This window comes from Arvicanthis niloticus, chromosome 1 (genome assembly GCF_011762505.2).
Source record: "Arvicanthis niloticus isolate mArvNil1 chromosome 1, mArvNil1.pat.X, whole genome shotgun sequence".
NCBI classification, from domain to species: domain Eukaryota; kingdom Metazoa; phylum Chordata; class Mammalia; order Rodentia; family Muridae; genus Arvicanthis; species Arvicanthis niloticus.
The window spans coordinates 164,345,246-164,368,589 of NC_047658.1; the positions used below are offsets into that span (position 1 = coordinate 164,345,246).

Sequence of the window (23,344 nt, forward strand, 5' to 3'; positions counted from 1 at the left end):
ACTAGCCAAGGCTACACATTGATACTCTATATCAAAAACAGGGAGCAGGGAGAGGGACTTGAAATTTATTAGCCCAAAATGCAGTTCCTTTAGCACTAACCTTGTGTATGGAAACAACACCCCTGCCGGACACAAACCCTCATCATCTAACCTGAGACCAAGGCTGGAGATGTAAAGGGTGTCTCTGAGTTTGTTCCCCAAAAGGATAAATCCATCCAAGGAAGGTCCTGGGATGTGAGCCCTCAACATGCAGAATGCCATAGACAGACCAGCTGTTTTGTTCCTGACTCACCCTAGATAAAGTGAGCAGAGGACAAGTGCTGCATTCAGAGGCAAGTCTCCAAGCAACCATCCCCTACCCCAGCCATGGCAAACCCACAGTTTACTTCCAAGCTAGTAGAGTGTTGGAAGAATGAGGAAACAAGCCTGGGTCAGGTGTGGAAGCAGAAAGGAACACTCTGAACCTGCCTTTCCCTGATGGTCCAGACATGTAATGATTTGAAAAGGGTCCCACTGGGAGTCTAAGATTGCTCCTTCTGTACAACTTAGGACAAAGGAGGGTAGAAGAAGTCGGATTGATAACACTTGGGCCCAAGTACTTGCCCAGGGGAGCCTCCAAACCATCAAGGACAGAAGACCAGCACCATCTTTATAGTAATGGACTAAGCTGGAGACTTCAGTGACAAGTGCTTCATTTAACAAAGGTATACTTGGTTAACTCAGAGATATTTACAGATAGGCATTTTTCAGAGGTCAACGCATGTGCGCGCGCGCGTGTGTGTGTGTGTGTGTGTGTGTGTGTGTGTGTGTGTGGTAACAAGCCAAACTATACCCAGATTTTAGCTTTTAGAATCATTGTCCCAGCAAAGCAACAAGAGCACCTTAAGGAAGTAACTATGAGACTGCACTGGGAAGTAAGTCTAGAACATCTTTTGGTGCCATACACATTGTAGTATAGAAATGCAAATACACACACCACACACACACACATATATATACATATATATATATATATATTCTTGATTATTAATATATCAAGTGGTTTTAAGTGTCCCAAACTGGAGCAAATTGAGCAAGGAAATTAATAGTATAGTGATAAGACAGAGTATAAAATAAATATCCATGAGTTCATATTAATTGGTATTATAAATTATTATGAGCATTTAATACATTTTAGCAAATATACATAAATTAATGAATGGAGTATTAAATAAGGGGAAATCACAAGTGAAATACAATCCATGCAGATCCATGAGGTGAAGGAAAGCTGCACTCCTAACCTGGGCTGGGTGTAGAATTCTTCCACGAGAACGGCAACAGAAAGAGAAGAGTAACTTCACAGATGAGGAATTTGGCAAATACCACTTCAGTCAAGTGATGAAGATCCACATCAGTAGTCATAAATCACCTCTATGGGGACGGTATGCATCCTTCACATCATGGGCAGACATGTGGCAAGGTCATGCAGCATCTGGGTTAGTCCTTCATTAAAAACCAAGGCCAGAGAGACGGCTCACTGGGAAAGGTACCTGCCACCAACACTGAGGACCAGAGTTCGAGCCCTAGGATCTGAGAACTGTCTCCTGCAAGCCTTCCTCTCATTACAGTGCAACCACACATCACACACAGAGCAAGTAACATAAAATGCAACTGTAAGTACAGAGCAACCAGCCAAGCATTCATTAGAGGACTAACCCTCAAAACGATGGTGCCATTTGTAAACAAGGAAGATCTGAGAAACTGCCTGCCCTCATCTCAACGTTTGATCCCTTAAAAACTACAGGTTCAAACAGTCCCCAGAGTGGTGGCATTAGTATTCAGGTAGTCAAGATGAAGGTGCCAATGGGTTTGACATTTGATGAGGACAAGGTCTGACATGTTCCCTGCTTCTAGCTGTGTCCTCATAGAGAAAAGAACAAAGTGAGTCTCTCAAATCCCATCATGAGTAGACTACAGTCTTAGTCACGTGGGAGGAGAACATCCTCCTACTAGAGTGGACATAGACAAATGCAGTGAAGGGAGGAGAGACCAAGAACAAAGTCACCCAGCAGGGAGCAGGCAGTCCTGTGTGTCCCACATGGAGTGTGATAAAGCGTCATAAAGAATGAGTATTTACACATACTTCTGGATTTAAACACACACACACACACACACGCTGAATCTATGTAAAAATTAAATGCTAATGCTGTCCACTTGTGCTGGAAAGATAGATGCATTTCCTACATGGCACAGAATATTCTATTAATTCTGGGCAGAATGAGCAAACGGCCTGCCTGCCTCCACAGTGAACATTATCATAAAGGATGGTGTGGCCAGGGAACCAAACGCTTCCACCACAGTGTTAACGTCTCCTCACCCTCCACTTACAAATCAACAATCACGGACAGCAACTTAGCACATCTGCCTAAAAATGATAACAACAGATTTAATTCATCCACCCAAATCCCACACTCATAAAGAAAGCAGTATTTCATAATGGAAGATGTTATCAGAGGAGCCATAATTCACGGCTAAGGGGCCAAAGCTTTCCTGGTAATAATGGGTTTTCTGAAGTGGCTGGGGAAAACCTAAGATCCGGCCACAGGAGTTAGACCAGTAAGTTCTAAATACAGAGAAGACCTCAAGTTGAGCTTATTATAAATGACTGTGGTCTCCTGTCACCACAAGCCCACCCCAACAATTAACAAGCTTGGCTTAGCTGCCAGAGACCAAACTATGATTTATTGTTCTCTTCAAATTAATAAAAGCATCGCTATTCGTGGCGAATCCCAGCATTCATCTGTCGGGGAAGAGCTGATGTTTCAAAGTGGCTGTGCTATAGTTCTGAAGCCATTTCTCGAACCTCAATGCTTAGTGCCCACCAGACCCTGCAGATAACAGCCAAAACCCTTACTATGTTATGCTTTAACTTAACCTTATAGATAGCTTAAGACTGGGTTGGAAGGCAGCAGGGTGGCCTCCCCCAATCCTCCAATTTTACAGATGAGAAAAAAACCAATGTCATGGGGCTGCAGAACTGTCCCAATGCACAAGGAAAGTAACCCCACCCTGAACAGAGTGGAGTTCTCCCGGAGTACCAGCCACCCATTGAAGAGCAGAGACATTCCTGGTTCAGGCAGGTTTTAGTTCGTTTGTTTACACTTTATATAAAAGCCTAACAATTGGAGTTCTGCATACATTCCTGGAGTTTTTGCTTCTCTTGAAAAATCTCTGTCCAAAGGTATCCAGATTCTCACATGGTTCCTAGCTGATCAGGGGAACTGAAGAATTATGTCAAATGAGCATGAGGGTCCATGGGGCCACAGTGCCATCAGTACACAATCTCTCTTCCCATATATTCCAGGGGCCTACGGGACCTTAGAATTGATTAACTCTGGTTAAAGTCAAAGAGTGTGTGTGTGTGTGTGTGTCTGTGTGTCTAAAAGTTTATACATAGACACATGTGTGTATACCTTTGCATATGTGCATATGTATGCATATGTATACATAAATGTGTACACACACATATATGTATGGATGGATGCATGTGTATGTATGCATGTGTGTTGTCTGTGTATGCATTATTTTTAAATTTTTCTTTTAGTGATGTGCATGTATGTGGTTACATGCACATTGAGTGCAGGTATCCCAGGAAGCAAAAGGGGATGCCACATCTCTTGGAACCTAAGTTACAGGAAGTTATAAGCTGTTGATGTGGATTGGGGGAAATCAAACTTGGATCTTCTGAAAGAGCCACATGTATGCTAAACTGCTGGGCCATCCCTCCAGACTGGTTTTAATCTACTCTGTAGTCATGACCAGGAATCTGCTGGTTGGTCCAGGACTCCCGGGAGACCTCCAAACCTGCACATGCTTAAGACCTTATTTGAGATGAACGTGCTTGCATACAGCATCCTCCCAGATGACTTGGAACACAAGGAATGCAGGTGCTTTGTAAGCAGCAGCTACGATGCATACAGGGGAAATGACAAGAAAGATAAGCTGTCACATGCTTAGTGGCTGCAAGTATGCCTGGCCACATTTTCCACCTGTGGTTATCTGAGGACAGACACCTAGAGCCAAATGTAATCTTATTTATGTATCAGAGGAAAAGCATTTATGGGCTCCATGACATACAAGTAGTACACACATGTGCACACTCCGCACATGCATGTTTATGCATGTGTTCTGGAGAAAGGTGGCTTGGTTGGTGGCCATTGCCACAGTGGCTTCTCATCCTTGACAAATTGGGGGCCAGCTCCAGCCACTTCCATACACTGTAGACTGCTCCTCTGCACCTATTTGCTCACAGCCAAAAGGGCTATTTTTAGATGCAAATAAGGTTTGAGCCTCCTTCTACTGTAAAGCTCCTCCAGCTTCCTTCCCCTGAGCCGCATACCCCACTCAGCCCTGTTCTTCCTGCTCACTCTATACAGTTCTCTCCACTCACCAGCCCCAGTCATACCCACTTCCCCTGGAGCCCAGGACACTGGAAGCCTTAGGCATGAGAATATCACCCTGGAAGGATTTCCTTACTTGACACACTCTACGTTCTTTTATTTCCTTGCTTCCTTGGCTATCAGCTACTCTGCAGGATCCATGAAAAAGAACCGGTGCTGTCTCATTCACTCTCCGATCATCAAACCCAACAAAGTACCCAACACAGAAGACACACATGGCAGAGGACACATCTCTCGCTAAGCAACAGCCCAGCTCTGGGCGGAAACCAGAGCGAGGAGAGCTTCGCCTCCTTCGTCCCTGGTCATGAAAGGATTCAGTACAGAGAGAATTAACTCAACGGTCTATCTACTTTGCCCCTGTATATTTACAAATGCCCAGCTGAGCGACAGTGTTCTTTCTGATCTTGAAGCTGCTCCCTGAGTTTCTGTTCGATTTTGGAATCAGGGCTGCATCTATGGATGAGTGCATCCATAAAAGGCGCTTCAGTAGCTTCAAATGAGGCATGCAGGCCAGTGTCGGGTGTGCCTTCGAGTGTGTGTAGGCCTGTGCGCCACCATCAAATGACTGCTATGAAAGAGCTTTTAAGTGGAGACATGTGTGTCTACACATGGTGTCTCAGTATATGCATAAAGAGCCACTGAGTGAGAACCTGTGGCTCAGGGGCTCTGTGAACAACAAGCCACTGGACCTTGACCATCTTCGTCTGTGGCCTAGGCAAGTAGCAGTTCTAGAAGAAATCGGCAAAAAAAAAAAAAAAAAAAAAGCAATAAAATACCACTAGATCAAGTAAGAAACCCATACCCACAAACACATATCTCACACACAGCCCTGAAAGGCCCGGCAGAAGCTGCCATGCTGTCACCCACTGTAACAAGACTGATCTGTAGTGAAATAAAGATAATGCAATCCAGAGGAAATAACGTGTGTTTCCTCCGAGAAGGCCTGAGGTTGTCAACCACATACTTGCTTCCCGCTTCTGCCTGCCAGAGCGCACACAGAACAAACACACAGCCAGAGTGCAGACAGGAAGGCTTTCCTCTTGCTGAAAAGACACACCTGTAAAGCAGTGTCTCTTCCACACAGTGCCCAGCCCCGTGGCAAAGCCCAAGACAAAATGTTCAGGAAGGTAGAGCCACTGTCAGTGGCCACCTTGAAATGGTTCAGAAAATGACCACAGTAGCATCCACTCATTTGCAAACACCAGATTTCTGCTGTTTGTTTCTCCCACAACTTATGACCCCAGGGATTCCTGACTGTAATAGTGTTTCCCGAGTCTGTGTAAAGGCTGCAGAATGACCTGGCTTTGTTCCCTGTGTCTATCAACAGTATTTGGAACATTACTTTCATAGGTAGGGTGATCAGAAACAGGCACAGGAAGAGGGTAGGTATTGGCTGTGTAAGCTCTTAGACATCCTTTCTGAGGTGTCTCAGAACAACATGCTCCTCTAAGAATAAGTCTGCAAATAATTAACAATAATTCCATTGCCAGTATCGTTTACATGTGTGTTCAATATAAAAGCGATTTATAAATTGTAGTATCTCAACAACAAATGTTTTCAAAGTTATGGTACTCAGGGTCAAAAATCATTCACTACACAAAATATGGATAAAATTTTTTAAGTTGCATGAAAGTTGGTAAATATTTAAAAATAAATAAATAGAAATTGAGTATATCAAGCCTGGTATATACATTTGGAAGCCACTCTTTATTGAGAATTTTATATACTCACATGTAATGTTTCATCAAATCTAACTCCCACTCCCTCCCCTCATGCTTTACTCCTGTTTCTCCCCACTCTCAGACCTTTCTCTCAACCCCTCATCTGCTGCCTGTGTGGACACTGTGTGTGTAGGACCATCTATCTATGTGAGCGTGGCTAGAGCATCACAGTGGGTAAATCAGCAGAGAATAAAAGACTGTGGGATATTCAGCGCCAAATGGGACAAGTATAGCACACACCTTACCCCAAAGCTTGGGGATCATTGTGAAAAACAGGGCAGAAAGATCCAGAGGTAGACCCCTGCAGGGAGTTTCGGGACAGTGTAGCTGCCCAGATAAACTCAAAGCAGCTGCAGCTGCATTCACAAGATCTACGCAAGATCAAGTCAGCCAAAATCCCAGCACCGGTGGGGAGAGGCCCAAGAAGTCTTGTCCTTAGCCAAGAAGCTACTGGCAACTGATGGCCATAGAGAAGAGAATAGTGTTCTTCAGGGACACCGACTCTAGTGATACCTTCAAAGAGAACTGCACCCCCCTAGCCATGATGCTTGGCTATGGGCTTCTTTCTCTTTCAGATGCTATTAAGTCTCAATGGCCAGTGATTTGTAGATGATTATAAGTTTTACTGTGTGTATCATTGCAACTGACAGGCAAATTCCATCAAACACATAGCATGACTGACAAAAAGGGACACAGATTTGACATCAGCTCTCCACCAGCCTCTCTTTATATCAATTACAGCACTCGAGACGTCTCTCTGCGGCACGCGGATGGGAGGCTCTCCCCCTTCCCCCTTCACCAATAACCCTGAAGTACATGTTCCCGGCTCAAGCGCTTTGTGTTTTGAATGGAGAAATATCATTTGGAGTTGGGTGGTTGGTGTTTATAGCGCAATTCATGGGGGGTCTCCTTCCCCACTGTCTCACTGAACCCCCAATTTGTCAAGGATGAGAAGCCACTGGGGCAATGGCCACCAACCGACTGCGGTGCTCTCATTACACTGACAGCCATGACACCTTTCCAATTCTACCCATCTCTTAGTCTCTAGTCAAATGGAACTTATTGCTTATAGCTTGTTGAAATTTATGAATTATTTATGAAAGTAGGTCTACGGCTCCAGACTCTTAAAAGACAACACAATAGAAACCCTCCTCGTTACCCGAAACCTGGCTTCTATCAGAGAGCAGGTTCTCTCCGTAATGTGAGCTGCATGTTTGGGGTGCAAGAGCAGTTGTAAAAAAAAAAAAATACTGCGCCTTTAAGAATATTTGGGAGCTATTTATGGAATGCCTGAGCATATTTTAAATCTTTACTGTAAACCAGCTTTGGATTCCAGAAAGATACAGAGGACATATTTCCCAACTTGAATACAAATAACTAATGTCTGCCACCATTACTCAAACTCAACTGAAAAGCAATTCTCTCACTGTGTGCTTCCAGAAGGTTCTAACCAGGTCATGATCCCAGAGTTCCCTTCTGTTTCAAAGAGCTACGTGTCTATGCACAAGTAAGGACCACAACCCAGCCAGTGACACTGGTATGAAAACCTGTGGGGTTTCAGCTATACACGATGAGGACATACCAGTTAGACACACCAGTGAGAAAGCACTTGGGGGCTCTGCTCACAAGAGCACAAGACCTTGGGTTGTTAAAACAGGACACCATTCATTGTTGTCTGACTCTGTCAGTCACGCACTCAACTGGAAAGGCTGAGGCATAGCTAGGCTGGAGGGCGCCAAGTGGCAAACCAGCCTGCTCTTGCCACATCCCCATGACTACATGTTTGCTCAGCAAAGACATTTCCATTGGGGCTGCCTGAGGGAGCCCTCTGAAAACAGGAGCTGCCTCTGATTCAGGACAACTCCCTCCATAGATACCTGTTCCTTCCAAGTCCCACGGCATCCCTGCCCTCCTCCACAGATGTTTAGCCCCCAGTCCCAACCCTAAATGTGATTCAGAGGAAGAAACAGAGCCCAGAGAGACCAATGGGACCTCAGGTTACTGTCCTTATAGGGTCCCTTAATTTTCAGAGACATATCTTCAGAGAAGGCAAAGTCCCACCACCCAAACAGTATAGCCAACAGTAGAAGAACATAACGCAGTGAAACTTACCTTGCTGGAAAACATCTGAGAGCAGAAGGGGAAAATGCAAGAGGGGAGGAGAGAAAGAGAAAATATTAATGATGGTAAAGAACAAAGTGTGGCAATCAGCTCACACACGCTGGCTTTGCTAACTGCTCTCTACATGGCACTCCCTGCACATGAAGCTCAGGCCATGGATAGAGATCACCTGGGTCTAAATCATAGCTAACACTTATAAACTCTGTGATTTGCTATGCCCTAAACCAGAACACAGGCATTATGACTGGAAAGATTAAATGTGTCATGCCTTGACTCTTAAGTACTTAGGGCAGTAGTCAGAATGTAACATGAAGTACAAAGGTGCTTGTTGGTATCCATAATGTCAGGACTGCAATGGCCTTATGAAACAGGCTCTGTATCATTCTTATTTTATAGAGAAACTGAGTCTCCACAAGGCTCCACAGCAGGGGCTCAGGACTGAACCCAAGCCTGCATGATCCTGAAGCCCCTGAGCTCTGAAAAGCTACCTGACCGATAGATCGAAGACAACAATACCCCACAAAAGCATAGACTGAAAGGGTCTGTGAATTCAGGGTCATATTTAAATCACACAAACAACACATGCATACATTCTCCACATTATAACCCACGACTAATAAGCACACTGTGTCTTCACGGTGAACCAACGTCTGCTGGAAAGATGAAAAAAAAAAAAAAAATCCATGTATCTTTTTCAACAAACATCAGAGAGACTGCTGTGTGCTGAATACTTTGTTATTAGTAGCCACAGCGAAACAAAACAAAACACCCAGTCTGCCCAACAGGACTTCCAACGCCAAGTGAATTTTGACCTAGTGTGAGTGGAAAGCAAAGCTCCATTTTTCTAACTGTGGCCTCTGCTCAGCAGTACAGATGGGACTCACAGTACAGCAGCCATCTTCGTGGCTACAGAGAATTCTACCCTGTGAGGATGCTACCATTTATTTTTCTATTCTGATACTGGTTGAGTTTTCAACTTATCTCAGTGTTTAGCAATCAGGAATCAAGATAATCATCTGCTTCCTCTACGTCTCTCAGTGACCACAGCTATGCGTAGAAAGCATTTTTTTTTTTTATCTTCTACCTACAAGAGAGCTTAGCCTCCTGATCAACACAGAAGTGTCTCAACTGATCATGCTTTTTTGTTTGGTATGTTCAAGATACAGCGGAAACAGTGACCCAGGACCACCCAGATGGGAGCTAACACCTGCTGACTGCAGGGCTACAAAAAAGAAACTTTCAGATGACAGTCTCAATCTGCATTCCTTGACCAACAACTTTAGGACTTTAATCCAACAAAATATCTCCTAAAGAGATAAAAGGGATCTAGAGAGATATTCATCAAAGTATTGTTTACAATGGGAAAAACATGGGATGCTGCCAACAGTCACCAGAGAATCAATGTAAACGTGTATATGGCTTGCTGTGCAGTGATTTTAATGACTAAGGAGGACTATGAAAATGGGTCAGAACCCAAGTTTGAGCCCTGGAATCTCTGTGAAGAAGAAAGGAAAGAAGTTTAGATATTTAGATAGCCCACATAGACACCACAGCATGCCTGTTATCTCCGCCCCTCCTCACCCTCCCCACAGAGTCGTTTTAAAATGGTTATAGACTTTAACTGACCTCCAATGAAAACATTAGGTGGAACACAATCCCAAGGACATTCATGTGCCTGTGGGCATGTGCCTGTTCATGGCTGCATTAAGAGAGGTTTGCGACAATGGCCACAAAGACAGCGCTCATCTTTGGTAGATGGAACTTGAGTTTCTTTAATCTTATATGAGATTTTGTATATTATTTTAATCTTTAGCAATGAACACACCTTATATTCACAATCTCCATTTAAAATTGACACGTTTGGCCAAACACATATTGATATTATATCCTGAGTAATATAATATCGTAGCTATCTACACAGCACTTATTACATTAGCTTCTAGAGGCAATCTAAAGGTGATTTAAAGTATACAGAACAGCATTTATAGATTACAAACACATACTGTAGCATTTTTGTAAGGAACTCGAGAAGCTACAGACTCGAGCAGCACAAACCTTTCTTGTGTATACTGTGCAGTATCCAATAGCCTTGACAATTCATCTTCAGTACAAATTCTGGTCCAGCAGTGAGATGCCACTGGCCAGGGTCTGAGGAACAGGCTGTAGGTAGTCCCTTAAATCCACCACACTACATATGCTTGCCTCCTGGACCTCACTGACTGAACACCCAGTCTCTGACCAGCTTGCACTCCTAACAGCCCTCTTACTCATCCTTCAAGTGTCACAGACACTGTGAAGTATGTCCCCACAAAGAGGGAACTCACTATTTCCACCTGTGTTCCTAAGGTAAGCCATGCAGGTCACAATTATAACCCCAATTATAATTAGTTATTTCTGTAGACGGTGAGCTCCTAAGGATAGGAGCAATGAACCTTAAACTCCTACCTATGTCTACGTCCTGGACACTGTCACCACTGAGAAAGCAGCAAAAGAGGGTGTCTCTATCTTACCACTCCCTTAACGTACAAGATACGGAAACTGAGTCTAGGGATAAATACAAAGTCGTCCCTAACGTCATAGGTGGACCTCAAGGGTGAGCCAGGACTGCATGAGACTCATCCAACTTTAATAAAGTTCAAATGCTTATCATGATTATTAGCAAAGAACAAATTAGACATTTATCATCCCCCTTTAATGAATAAAGACAAAAACCTTCAACCTTGAAAACATCAGGGAAATGAGATTAATCTCTTAAACACAGACCCAGTCTCGACATCCGTCCAGAAGCCTCAACCTTCTCTCCACGGTTTTGACAAGGAGCATTTCCTTTGAAATTCAGAATTGATTTGAGTCACTGGACAGCACCAGCAGGTTGTGGGGAAGGGAGCTCGGGACTGACTTCTTAGCCTTGCTCCTCCCAATCCTACTGTGACTTCACATCTCTGCAGATGAATGTGCACAGACTCTACTCAAGCCTGGCATTCCCAAAAGCCTCCTGGCGTTCACATGGCTATTTCAGGTTGCTGCCGTCTTTTGAGAAGCTCTTCCAGGCGTGTTTCCATGCTCATGTTTTACCCACGTGTAAATCTGAACGGACTCTAGTACAAATTCCACACAGAAACCAGTATGGAATTTATACTCTAAATCCGGGTCTTCAGGGGTCTGTGACATAAATCACCCGATTCTTCGCAGCATCCACTTTGCATTCCCTGAAATAATGGCTCATGGGTCTTTTAAAATTTCATGTTACCAGATGAAAATAGCCACCTAAGCTCAAGCTGGAATGGTGTGTAGATGGGACAGTGGAAGTGAGGGAGGAGGAGGAGGGGAGCTGATTGTGTCTACGTGGTTCACCCACATGTTACGTTCCGCCACACACACACTTTCCCCAGATCAATGGCTGTTACAAAATATGGTGCCCCAAAGTTCACCACACCGTTCTGTGCTCCAGCGTTTGTGAGCACAGCATCTAGCTCCCCAGCCATCAGCTTTGCCACTTCTAAAGATCAAAGAGCGCAGAACGGGAGTTCGGGGTCACGGTTTAGGTCTAACCAACCACAGAGAATTATTCAGGATATGGCCTGCCCCTTCTGACCTCCCATTTCCTTGCCACAGATTCTAAAACCACTCCACGCCCCTGGGAAAGTGAAGTTCACTGAGATGTTTAAGCCGCTGAAAGCCACAATGAGGGTAAGACACTGTGGTGTTTTCTACCCTCGCAGGACTCAGAATCACATAAACCCAGAGCAGGGAGTGGCCAGTGACCACCACCCCAGTCACAATTAGGTTGAGCCCAAAGGACATCAGGGACAGTGATGCAGAGGAAACCCACTCCTTCAGACAAAGCTTTGCTCAGACTCACGTGAACAAAGAAAGCTTGTTCCTTAGCCCCTCACCCCCAACTCCCCCACCCTTCAGCCCCTGGAGGCCTTCTAGTCCCGGAGACAGATGAAAAGCCATGTGTGAGCTGGCCATTCATATGTGGGAAGAAAACAAGAAGAAAGGTCTCCAGATCTGCTTTTCTTAACCTGATGGAAGATCAAGGATGTGTGCCCCTCCCCCACTGCTATCTATGGAGGGATTCAACCCACCCCCGAGTTCTGTAATGCATGGAGTCCTCAGAGACCCTGGCCATAAAAAGACTAGATTATTTATTATTATTAATAAGTTATGGCAATTAGGCTGGGTGATTCCTGAACGTGACTGATGAGAAATTTCCTTGAGTACTGCTTGCCCACATGGCCAGTGTTTACCTCTATTAAAAATGATTTAACTACACTCCGGGTGAACCCCTGTCTTGGGCCTGGGTTAATAATTAGCAGCGCACAAAGCCATGAGGGTTAAGTGAGTCGGCTGTCCTTTATTTACCTATTGCTCTGTTTTATGAGGAGAAGTGGATGGCCGTCTTACCGCCCATTCTGTCTGCTAGGAATAATTTACTATTCCAATCCGCAGTCCCTGACTACAGGTAGAGAAACCTCACCATTATTACAGTATCAGACTTAGCCCACACACCACAGCATTCAAGACCTGCCCAACAGAGGGAGGGTGCATGACTTCTGGGGGAGGGGAGGTTACTACTTCCCAAACGATATAATCACACTCATCTCGCTACTCTTCTTTCTTTCCCAGGTTAAATTATATATGAGGGTAGTTTAGTTTCTTGAAAATGCATGCACTTAACTCCCATTTAAGAAGTCTCACCTGGGGAGACGGCTGTCTTACGAGTCCTCCTGTGATTTGAGCTACTGAGAGAAAAATCCTTTTTCAAGTCCAGGCTTTTACAGTAAAGCGCTATAAATTTTACTTGCACCCAACTAACCAGGGCTGGGGAAGGGATCTGGAGAACGGCCGGAATGCACGCTGCTCCCTTGCAAGGAGTCATAGTCCTCATTAACTGAAGTCACATTCACTATCAGTCTCCATCATGGAGACCCCAAGCCCAGAGCTCCTCATGTGGTCCAAGGGGTAACCGGAATCCAGTTGAATTCTACCACGGCCAGTCAGTAAGAATGAAATGAATTCTCTTCTGCACTGAAAAGTAGGGTCAGCTAATGCTTCCTCTTACTGAGGACAAGCCCTCCGTTTTTATTCACTATCTTATGATTTATTTCAAAATGTCCATTTTGGGGGTTACATATTTGTGTAAGTATTGGTGTGTGTGTGTGTGTATGTGCAGTTTCAAGGTGCACATGTCTGAGCCTGCATGTATGTTCCTATTCGTGTAGGGGTCACAAATCAATATCCCATGTCTCTCTTTAATCACCCTCTACCTTTTTTGGAGACAGACTGTCACTGATTCAGCTACACTAGCTGGCTGATGAATTTTAAGGATCCACCTTTCTCTGTCACCAGCTTCTATAAAGTGGTGAATGGGATCCCAACTTGGGCCCTCCTGCCTGCAGAGAACTTTAATGACTGTACCATCTTCCCAGTCCCGTGTACCACCAGTCCCATTTTAAGCTGACAAAACTGAAGTCCAGTTTTACCACATACACATGCTTGTCCCAAAGAAGGCAGGATGCCACATCACCATGGCCTTGGTCACTGTATCCCAAAACCCCAGAATCAGGGCTTAGCCTTCTACCAGGAAGGCAGGGTAACTGCTCTGTCCTGAATAGAGGAGAAACCCTTTTACTTATCAGAGGAATCTTATTTGGATGGAGCAGATTGAGTTTGATGCTTCAATCAGCACTCACATATGGACATTGTAGTCAAACAAGACTTGATTGAACCCCGGCTGAAACACCTTCCTAACCAGCTCCAAGTAGCTGCTAGATTCTTTCGATCTTGGTTTCCTCATCTGTAATCACAAGAAAACCAATCTTTCAGAATTCCCATGAGCACTATCAGGGTCTCTCACATGTGAAACCCTTGGCGTTTGGAAGTTGGTCCATGGTACGTATTTCACAAGTGGAGTCAATGCTATCGTTACAATAAGCATAATAGAACATGGTCTCGGACAAATTACACAGCCGTCCTATGCCTTGGTTTTACCTGACCTGCACTATTATAGTAACAATGTTCTCAATGCTAAGAAGCAGCCAGAAAAACTGGATGCCCAAAGCAATACCTGTTTTTAATGAGACCTCTTCAATGGCCACGGAAAGAGACTCAAGTAATACACATGAGTGACAAACCTGGGCTATGTGAGGCCTTCTACACACTGCAACCACATGACTCAAGGTGTTATAACCTTACTGACTGCTTGCATGAAAACCTGTGTGACAGCTGTAGCGCTGCAGAAAAAGCAGGGTGAAAATTCGTTATCTTGTCACACTCTAGCTACATGCTAGTAAGAAACCCCAAAGGGGTTCTCAAATATGACCTCATGAGTATTACCTTATAAATTACTTATTTTGGGGCCTTGAGATATACAGATCTACCCCATGGCATCCAACCTTCAAACGCCAGAGCAGGAACAATGAGCAAGCAGATCTCAGAGATTCGAGAAACCCAGGGCCTAGCCTGGTTTCCTCTGATCTTACCTACCTCTTCTGGCCCCATCATTGCTGAAGGTCCCCAGTTAAGGGGCTCCCAATACTGACACACTTTTTATTGACTAAATCAAAACAGGTAGAAACCGCTTGGGGCAGCTCAAAGAACTTGCGTGAGAAAAATGGCTTCAGTACTTAATTGAATATACTGAAGTTTGAGCAGAACAGAGGCCCTTCCTGCCTGGGTGCAGGTCTGTCACCACTGGAGCAGGGCCAAAGTCATGCTGTCCTCCAGAGGCTGCCCCTGCCCTCAGTGGCACCACACAGGCTGTGATTTAGTTGTAAGTGTCTCCAAAGCCAGACAGCTCAGGCAGCCTCATACTATACAGCCGGTACACACAAGCCTCCCAGTTCCTCCTGGCATATACACAAATAGTTCCAACTGAACCGAGGCCCCAAGAGCCTTGGCAAAGCTTTAGTGACTATCTCAAACCTCCTGGATGCCCTGAACTAACCCCCCACCCTCCATCCTTCGGTGTTAGAATACCTCCCTCGCCTTTTGTTTTTGTCCTGTTCCAGATAGAGGCCCAAGAGAGTTCTGTCATGTTCCTCTGTCCTGCACTTACTTCACCTTTCATCACAAAAGAAATTAAGACCAATACTTGGCCTGTCACTGGGCTCTGTCTGAAAGCACTCCAAACTCAGTAAATGTCTTTTATTTGTAGATAAGAAAAAAACACAAAATAATAAAAAAGTATCTTCCAGTTACGTTTTCTAGAGAAGGTGCTTGCCAGTATCCATCTTCGACCGTACCGCTGTAACCCATCACCCTACCCTGACTGGGGCAGGCGGTGTAAAGGACAAATAGTAAAAGTCTCCAGCATTTTATGGCATTCCATCCCTAGTATATCTCACTCCTACCACCGAGGTATAAAGCTCTTAACTACTGAAAGAACATAAAAAAATAGATTTAGGAATAATACTTTTTATGATTGCATTCTGTATACTATGAAAGTTATGTCCAAGTCTGCTGGTTCTTTATGGGGCTGATAAAGTAGAATGGGGCGGCTTTCTAGACTAACTGTGGTGTATTTTACACCCTTTAAAAATATTTTCAATTGAATTACTTTCTGAGTAATTATAGTAAGGCTAATCTAGGCTTAATGAATTCATGTGCAAATACTTCAGACTTCATTATTAAAATCCCTATGATATGAAACAATTTTAAATCCGATCTCTAGCAGCCAATGGTTTTCTCTGAAAGGAAAAGCATACATGACTTTCTCTAAATTCTTCTGAACCTGCTGAGAAACCCTATGAAGCTGTGTTAATAGCCCAAACAAAGGAGGAAGCTGAAAAATGACATCATTCTAATTCCCCTAAACTTTTGTAATGGAGTATTAATCAGGAGTCGTCAAGTATTTTTACTAAGTATCTGCTCATGCCATGAGCTGAGGAGTTGCCTCAGATTACAGCGGAAACCACACCATAACCCTGATCAGCAAAGACATGAAACCAGGATTACTAAAATACTTCCTGTGGGTAGCAAGCCTTATAGTCTCGAAAGTCTCCAGACCCAGTAATTTACCTATCTGAGTTTCAGTCTACACTCTAGGCAAAGCCACTTCATTCTCTAGGATTCATTTTCTCTGTCTGCAAAATGATATGCACTAGGTACAGGCTAAGGTCCTTTCCAGTTCTAAAATATGGTGGTTTTATGCTTAAAATTACCCACATTACATCAAATGGGCTCTTGTGTGTATAGCTTATTCATCATCTTATCTAAGCTAAATTACATCCAGAGAAAAAATTCACTCCCCGCAATTCACATATATCCACAAACATATCCATAATACAACCTATGATTCTGAATTTATCCCAGGATATTATCTCCACAGTAAAGTATTTTTCCCATTATAGATGAATTATAAGCCATCTGAAACCTATAATGTTATAGCAGTTCATAGCCTCCACTTTTGATCCCAACACCCACCCAACATACACTTCCTGAAGCATCCTCTTTTGTCTCTGTTTTCAAGTCAACTGATAAATTTCATCACAACTGTATTCCTCTGACAGGTCTGAGAAATACAGGTTTCAGTCCAATTGGTTACCCAGTCTTCTAAATTCAAAGTAGGCATTTATAAATGTCCAGAAGAATAAATCTCTTTCTCTGTTAGGTGATCATTACCAGGATGGACAACTTTAAAGCAAACAGAAGACAATGGCCATCATCATTACTTTGATGGCTTGGCACAAATTACCATCAGGAGAGCTCCCAGGAGCCAGAGACAATTAAAGTCGGAGATCTGAGAAGCTGCCCTAACAGTCAAATATTGTTGATCACCATGAAGCAGGTCCAAAACCTCACAGAAGACTGGTGACACAGTACACTCTAGGGTGGCCTTCATCTCAGGACACGGCAGGTTCTAGCCTGGTTCTACTCTAAATTACCTGGATAAACTTGAGGGAAATTACTGAAGCTCATGGATGTTTTAAAGGGGCTTTGACAGAAAAAAAATCTAACTTATGTCAGGAAGGTGTCTTCTCCTGCAATTCCATAGCTGGAGAGGTAGGTCCTACCATAAAGTGTTTGCTGTTACAAGCATGAAGCCCTGAGATCACATGGCCAGCATCCACATAAAAAATCTGGGAGCAGCAGCATGCATGTGTAACCCAGGGCTGGGGATGCAGACACAGACAGATTCCCAAGACTTGCAAGACAGCCATTCCAACTGAATCGGTCAGCTCCAGGTTCAGTAAGAAATCTATCTGTGTGTCTGTGTCTGTCTCTCTGTCTCTCTGTCTCTGTCTCTCTGTCTCTCTCTCTGTCTCTCTCTCTGTCTCTCTCTCTCTCTCTCTCTCTCTCTCTCTCTCTCTCTCTCACACACACACACACACACACACACACACACACACACACACACACACAGGAAAACTATATGCAAGCTGCTCCAGCTCCTGAATTCCAGAACCAACAGAGCACCAGGACCTCTCACTAGGCTCACATGCATATCTGCCTCATGTGAACTCGGATACACCTGCCACTTTCATTCTCTGTCTGACTAGGACTAAAAGTACAACAGCGGGGGCATCAGGGTAGCATCACTGTAGTTCCAAAGCCTAGTGTAAAACAGTAGCTCATTCTAGGTGCATATTAATGTTAATAATAGTATGTTTCCAGAGCGTTCCATGCACCTGGTGCTATTTTAAGTTCTTTCAATAGACAATGCTCTTAATCACTCCACAGGAGAGCTGTTGTGCCGCTTGTTCTACAGAAATGGAAACACATCCAAGAGAGGGTAAAGTTATCAAAGGTCGGAGGGAAGAAAACCAGCTAGGGTACAAGTTGAAGCCATCGGTTTCAGAGGCCACATTTGCATATTTTGGCACAATGTCTCTTGTGAATGTTTACCCAGTAGCCATACAGAAGGGAAGGCAAACAAGTAACTGGCCTCATGCTTTCTACAGCCTCCCAGAAAGAAGACAAATACCCAACATATTTAGTATTCTCTCTCTCTCTCTCTCTCTCTCTCTCTCACACACACACACACACACACACACACACACACACACACACACACAATGTATTTAGTATTATAGCATCCACGCTTCTAGACACACATACAAACACACACCTTACATGTTTTTTCTGTAACTCTACTATCTGTGAATTCAGGGGTCCAATTGTAGAAACCACCTCAATACATACTCCCCACACCCCTTTTAAGTTTTACAATCTCTCTTTCTAAAAACGTATCTACTATATATAGTTTAACTGCAAAGTCTAGAGTCATGCAGAAGCTCAGAGAAAGGAGGCTGAGCTGGGAGGGAAGCTGGCGATTTTGAAATAGAGTAAGAGAAAGGAGATTAAATTGAGACTGGGGTGGTGCTAGAGCTACAGGTGTTTGCACAGGAGCCACCCCTGCAGGGTTCATGAAAAGGAGGGTGTTCAGGCTGGAGACCAGAACACTGTAAGAGGCAGTGAGTGCTGACCACACACTCTGAGGGCTTGAACATGGATCTGAATCTGACCCTGAAGAGGTCAGATGCTGCCCCAAAGCCTCACCATCACCATCTGTAGGCTGTACAGGGCTGACGTATGGTCGTGATGACCGGTCATCAGGCTCCTGTGTGGCGGCCTACCAGGCAACTGGTATACAGAAGGCACTTCATACATGCAGCCAGCAGTTTCTAAGGCACCTGTCTCAGGAGTCCTGGGTAGCTAATTAGCTTCTCACCATTGTCTCACACCATGGCTATGGTGTATCCAAAGCGAAGGTGTAGCTGGACTCTTCTATAATAAAATGGTCATTTTATGGAAAGAAAATAAGAAAAGAGCTCAAGACCCCTCACCAATCACCTCTGCAGCCGTGAAAGGACCATCACCTGCATCCGTGTGCAGCCAGAGTGGTTACTGCAGCTCACACCCCACTAAGTGCCCTTTTAAGAAAAAAGGAAGTTCATCTGGCAGTTTAAGATTCTTCTAAACCTGCGAGCTATTATTCACTGGCCACACACAAATCATAAGGCATAAATGTCATTTTCACGATGGATTTGTGCAGCTGGCTTGCCAGCAGCTCCCCAAAGAAAGAATTCTAAGGTATCACAAAGCCTAAAATGTTTAAATCATGCTTTATATATAATTTTTTTTTAGCCTGGTGGTTGGCACAGAGGTCCTCTTCCCGGACCAGGCAGCAATAAGGTGCCACTTGGAAACAGAACAGAGATCATCAAACAATCAAGACTTCTGCTACCTTGACCTTGAACTTCTCAGCCTCCAAAATCTATGCAAAAATGCAGCTCTCTTCCTTATAAATCACCTAGCGTTCTAGTTAGTTTTCGTCAACTTGACACAAACCCAGGGCTGCGTGGGAAGAGGGGTCTCAAATGAGAAACTGCGTCTGCTGGCTCAGCCTGCAGGCACGTCTGTGGACATTTCTTCATTGCTGGTTGATCCAATTTGGTTGATTGCTGGGAGTATCCAGCCTAAGGCGAGTGGTGCCATCCTGGGAAAGTGGGCCTGGGCTGTATAAGGTAGCTGAACAAGCTAGAGCAAGCAAACCAGGGCAAACAAACCAGGGCGAGCAAGCCTGGAATCAGCATTTCTCCATGGTCTCTGCTTCAGTCCCTGCCTTGAGTTCCCACCTTGGCTTCCCTTGATGATAGACTACAACCTGCAAGACAAGATAAATCTTTTCCTCCCAAGGTTGCTTTAGGTCGTGGTGTTTATAAGCAAATTAGGAAAAACCCAGGTTCAAGAGTTTTGATATAATAGCACAAAAGAAATACGAAACATGGCCATAATTTAAAAAAATAAGTGTTTTCAGTTATTAGTGCACTGCAAATGATGATACAAAACGTTAGAGTCACTATGGAAAACAGTCTGAAAGGTCCTCAAATGGTTAAATAGATAGAATTTTCCATATAACCCAAGAATTCCACTCCTAGGTATAGGCCCTAAAGGAATGAATTTATGATCTTAGAAGATGGCTTAGTGGCTAAAGCACCCGATACACACATGTGAGGCCACCTGTCATTCCAGCGCATCCCTTGGGAGGCATATACAGGATATCTCTGGGACAATGCAGATGTCAAGACTTGCCCACATTGGAGAATGCTGAGGTCAGTAAGAGAATCTGCCTCAATAAATAAAGTTCAGAGTAATCAAGGAAGATTGGCAACATAAACTTTGGGTCTCCACACTCTTATGCACGCACATTCAATCACACATGCAAACAAACAGACACATACCACACTCACATACACATGCAAGAAGGAGAAGGAGGAGAAGGAGAAGAGGAGAAGAGAACAGAAGAAAGAAAATGTAGTCACGTGAAAACTTGTGCACAAATATCCACATCAGCACTATTCCTAATAACCAAAAAGTCTAAGCCACTTGATGACCAAACAAGTAATATGCAAGCGTGTGTGTACAGCAGGGTATTATTTGGTGGTAAACAAAGCAGTAATAAGCTATTTAGGACAGAACCATGAAGACACTATGCTAAGTGAAGGACCCCATATTATGAATACATGAGTAAATGAACTCTATTTATACCAAGTGCCCACACCATAGACAGAGAAAAGGGATAGTGGATGTCAGGGACCAGAACTGATGAGGGTGAAAAGAGCCACAGGGTTGTACTGAGTTTCTTTTCAGAGTAACAAGCACATTCTAAACAGACTGCATGGTAGACATGAACTCTACGAACAGACTTGACCCTTCTGAACTGCGCGCTTTACATGGTGAAATGCCCGTGAATCGTATCCAATAAAGTTGCCCGAAAATCTGAATTCATTTGTAATTGCTAGCACAACTTCCTCCATCTCTCCAAACTCACAACTAGATCCCAGTCCCCCAATCAATGAGCACCTTTAAAGAAACAGACACAGAAGCCTGACATTGTGACAAGCACACAAAAGGTCCAAATGAGACACTGTGGCCAGAGGGCCACCGCATGCTACTGTTACTCCTTGGGCTGTCCAATATGGCAGCCCCTGGATACACATTACTCCTAAGCATGAGGAAGCAATGAGTCAGCACAATGAACAGCCTGCTTTCGGCAAACACATTCCAATGACTTTCCTCAGGGGGGAAAAATGCAATAGCTCATTAATAATTGTTTATATTCAATTCTATCCTGAAATATGTTCAATGAATTGACAAAATATCTGCATTAAAATTAATTTCACCTGTGCTTCTTACGGTTTAACGCCTCAGAGCTTTTTAAAAGCACACATAAACATGACTTACACTATAGCCCTATTGGATGTTACCGGCCTCCTGCTTCCTGATCTTTAGAGTACTTAAGGTTCTAGTATTTATTCCTTTATTTCTAATAAAGGAATAAGTCACTGAAACTCTCCTGATCCCCAGTGTTTTAGAGGATTATTTTATTCAGACTTCTAAATGGTAATTAACTCTGAAGTCCACTCAGCAGTTATAAAGCGCCTGCTGCTCTGTAATTACGGAGGCACAAACAGTTCCTTGTCTGCTCCCCACTGGTAAGCGGTTCCCTGGACTAGGGTGGAAGATGTTAGCCATGGCCTTTAAAATATTGGCATGCCCTGGTCTACAAAGCACAAATGTTCCCTAAATAAAACAGGCCCGGGAAACTTTGCCTGAACTCTGTAACATTCATGATCAAAGGGTCGCCTTTGTAGAAACGACTGAAGCTCATGCGTGAGAGGACAGACCTCTATTCACAGAGAGGAAGCTGCTTCTGAAAGACATTTCATCTAGAAGGGGCCTTGCATGTCATCTGTGAGGATCTCTCCTCTTATCATCCCATATGCATGAACCCTGGAATGTTTAGGCTCTTTTGCTTCTTTGCCATACTCTTTGATCCACAAGTCCAAGGCAATGAGAACATGTTAAACTATGAGTCAGGGGAAAGCTATTAACAATGTCAGGGCTCAAATATTACTTAAAAAGAAAAATCCAGAGGTACAGCTGTATCTAAAAGAGAAAAGAGACATAGAGGGTCCCAGTGATGGTGACACTATCATGTTACCAGAGCCTAACAACCTCCCCAGGTGCTTGGTTTTTGTTGTTGTTTTGTTTGAGGTAACTCTCAAGTAGCCCAGATTAACCTCAAACTCTCTAGTCACACATGACCTTGAACTCCTGATCTTTCTGTTGTTACATATTGTGTAACGATTTCCTTAGAACTAAAACATTCCATCCTGAAGGAAAGCTCCTTAAGACTCAGAAAATAAACAACTCACACATCTCAGGAAGTCCCTGAAACTTACCGGATTCCACAGGCTCCATCCTTTCCAAAACAGTCAAAAAGACTAAGGAAATAAAGACTAGGTAAACCCCTTGAGTGCCTACAAGTGGTTAATAACAATCCAGGGTTCCTTCCAGCTTTTCAACAATGCTAGGGTGAGCTCTGAGCAATGCAGCTACCTCTGAGTCATCTATACTCCCTTAATTAACCCTTAAAAAAAAAGAAAAGAAAAGAAAAAGAAAAAACCTCACTGTTCTGCCAATCTGGACTTTGGTGGATATAGATACATTGGACTGTTAATTAGTTCCCTATCTGAAGTACTTCTCCATATTTTCTTCACACACCCCCCCCAAGTGATATCAAATAGCACTCCACTTCCAAGGGCACTGACCTCACAGGCATGAGCCACTACACTTGGTTTAGACAGTGTTAAGAGTCTAAATTTGGAGTCTGAACAGTGTGTACTGGACAATCCCTATCAAAGGAACTACATCCTCAGTTCCTGGTTTCTCCTTTATTTAGCCAGTGCCCAAAGGCCTGTATCAAGTGATACTGTCACTCTGGCTCTTTGGAGTTAAGGAAGGAGGTATGGAAGAACAAAGGCACAGGGCCGAGTGGCACAGCCTTGATTGACAGCCAAGCCTTTAATAAGCATAAGGCTCTGCCACCACTGTACACTATGGGAGTAGAAGGTTGGGGCCATGCTTCTTAAAGGCACAAGAACCAGAATCCTACCTACCACTTCACGAAAGACTCTCGTATAGGCGGAATGGACTTGTATTCAGAATTCCTGGACAACTGAGTCTTAATTGTCTGCACTCAGTGCATTGGAAAAAGAGAGCGCAGATATTCCAGGGATCTTAATGTCCTCTGGGTCCAGGAGGGAAATA

General features: G+C 43.9%; 1 protein-coding gene across 7 annotated transcripts in view; it reads right to left on the minus strand.

Annotated features, from left to right (window-relative positions):
• The window catches only part of Gfra1 (GDNF family receptor alpha 1), a 217,590-nt gene that overhangs the window by 147,258 nt on the left and 46,988 nt on the right, over positions 1-23,344 (minus strand). For 6 of the 7 annotated variants that reach the window (XM_076925869.1, XM_076925841.1, XM_034502051.2 and 3 more), the window contains one exon: positions 8,273-8,287. The exons of the other annotated variant lie outside the window; for it this stretch is intronic. In XM_076925869.1, the coding sequence (XP_076781984.1) occupies positions 8,273-8,287 (15 nt within the window). The remainder of the gene's footprint in view (positions 1-8,272; positions 8,288-23,344) is intronic. 7 annotated transcript variants of the gene reach the window in all.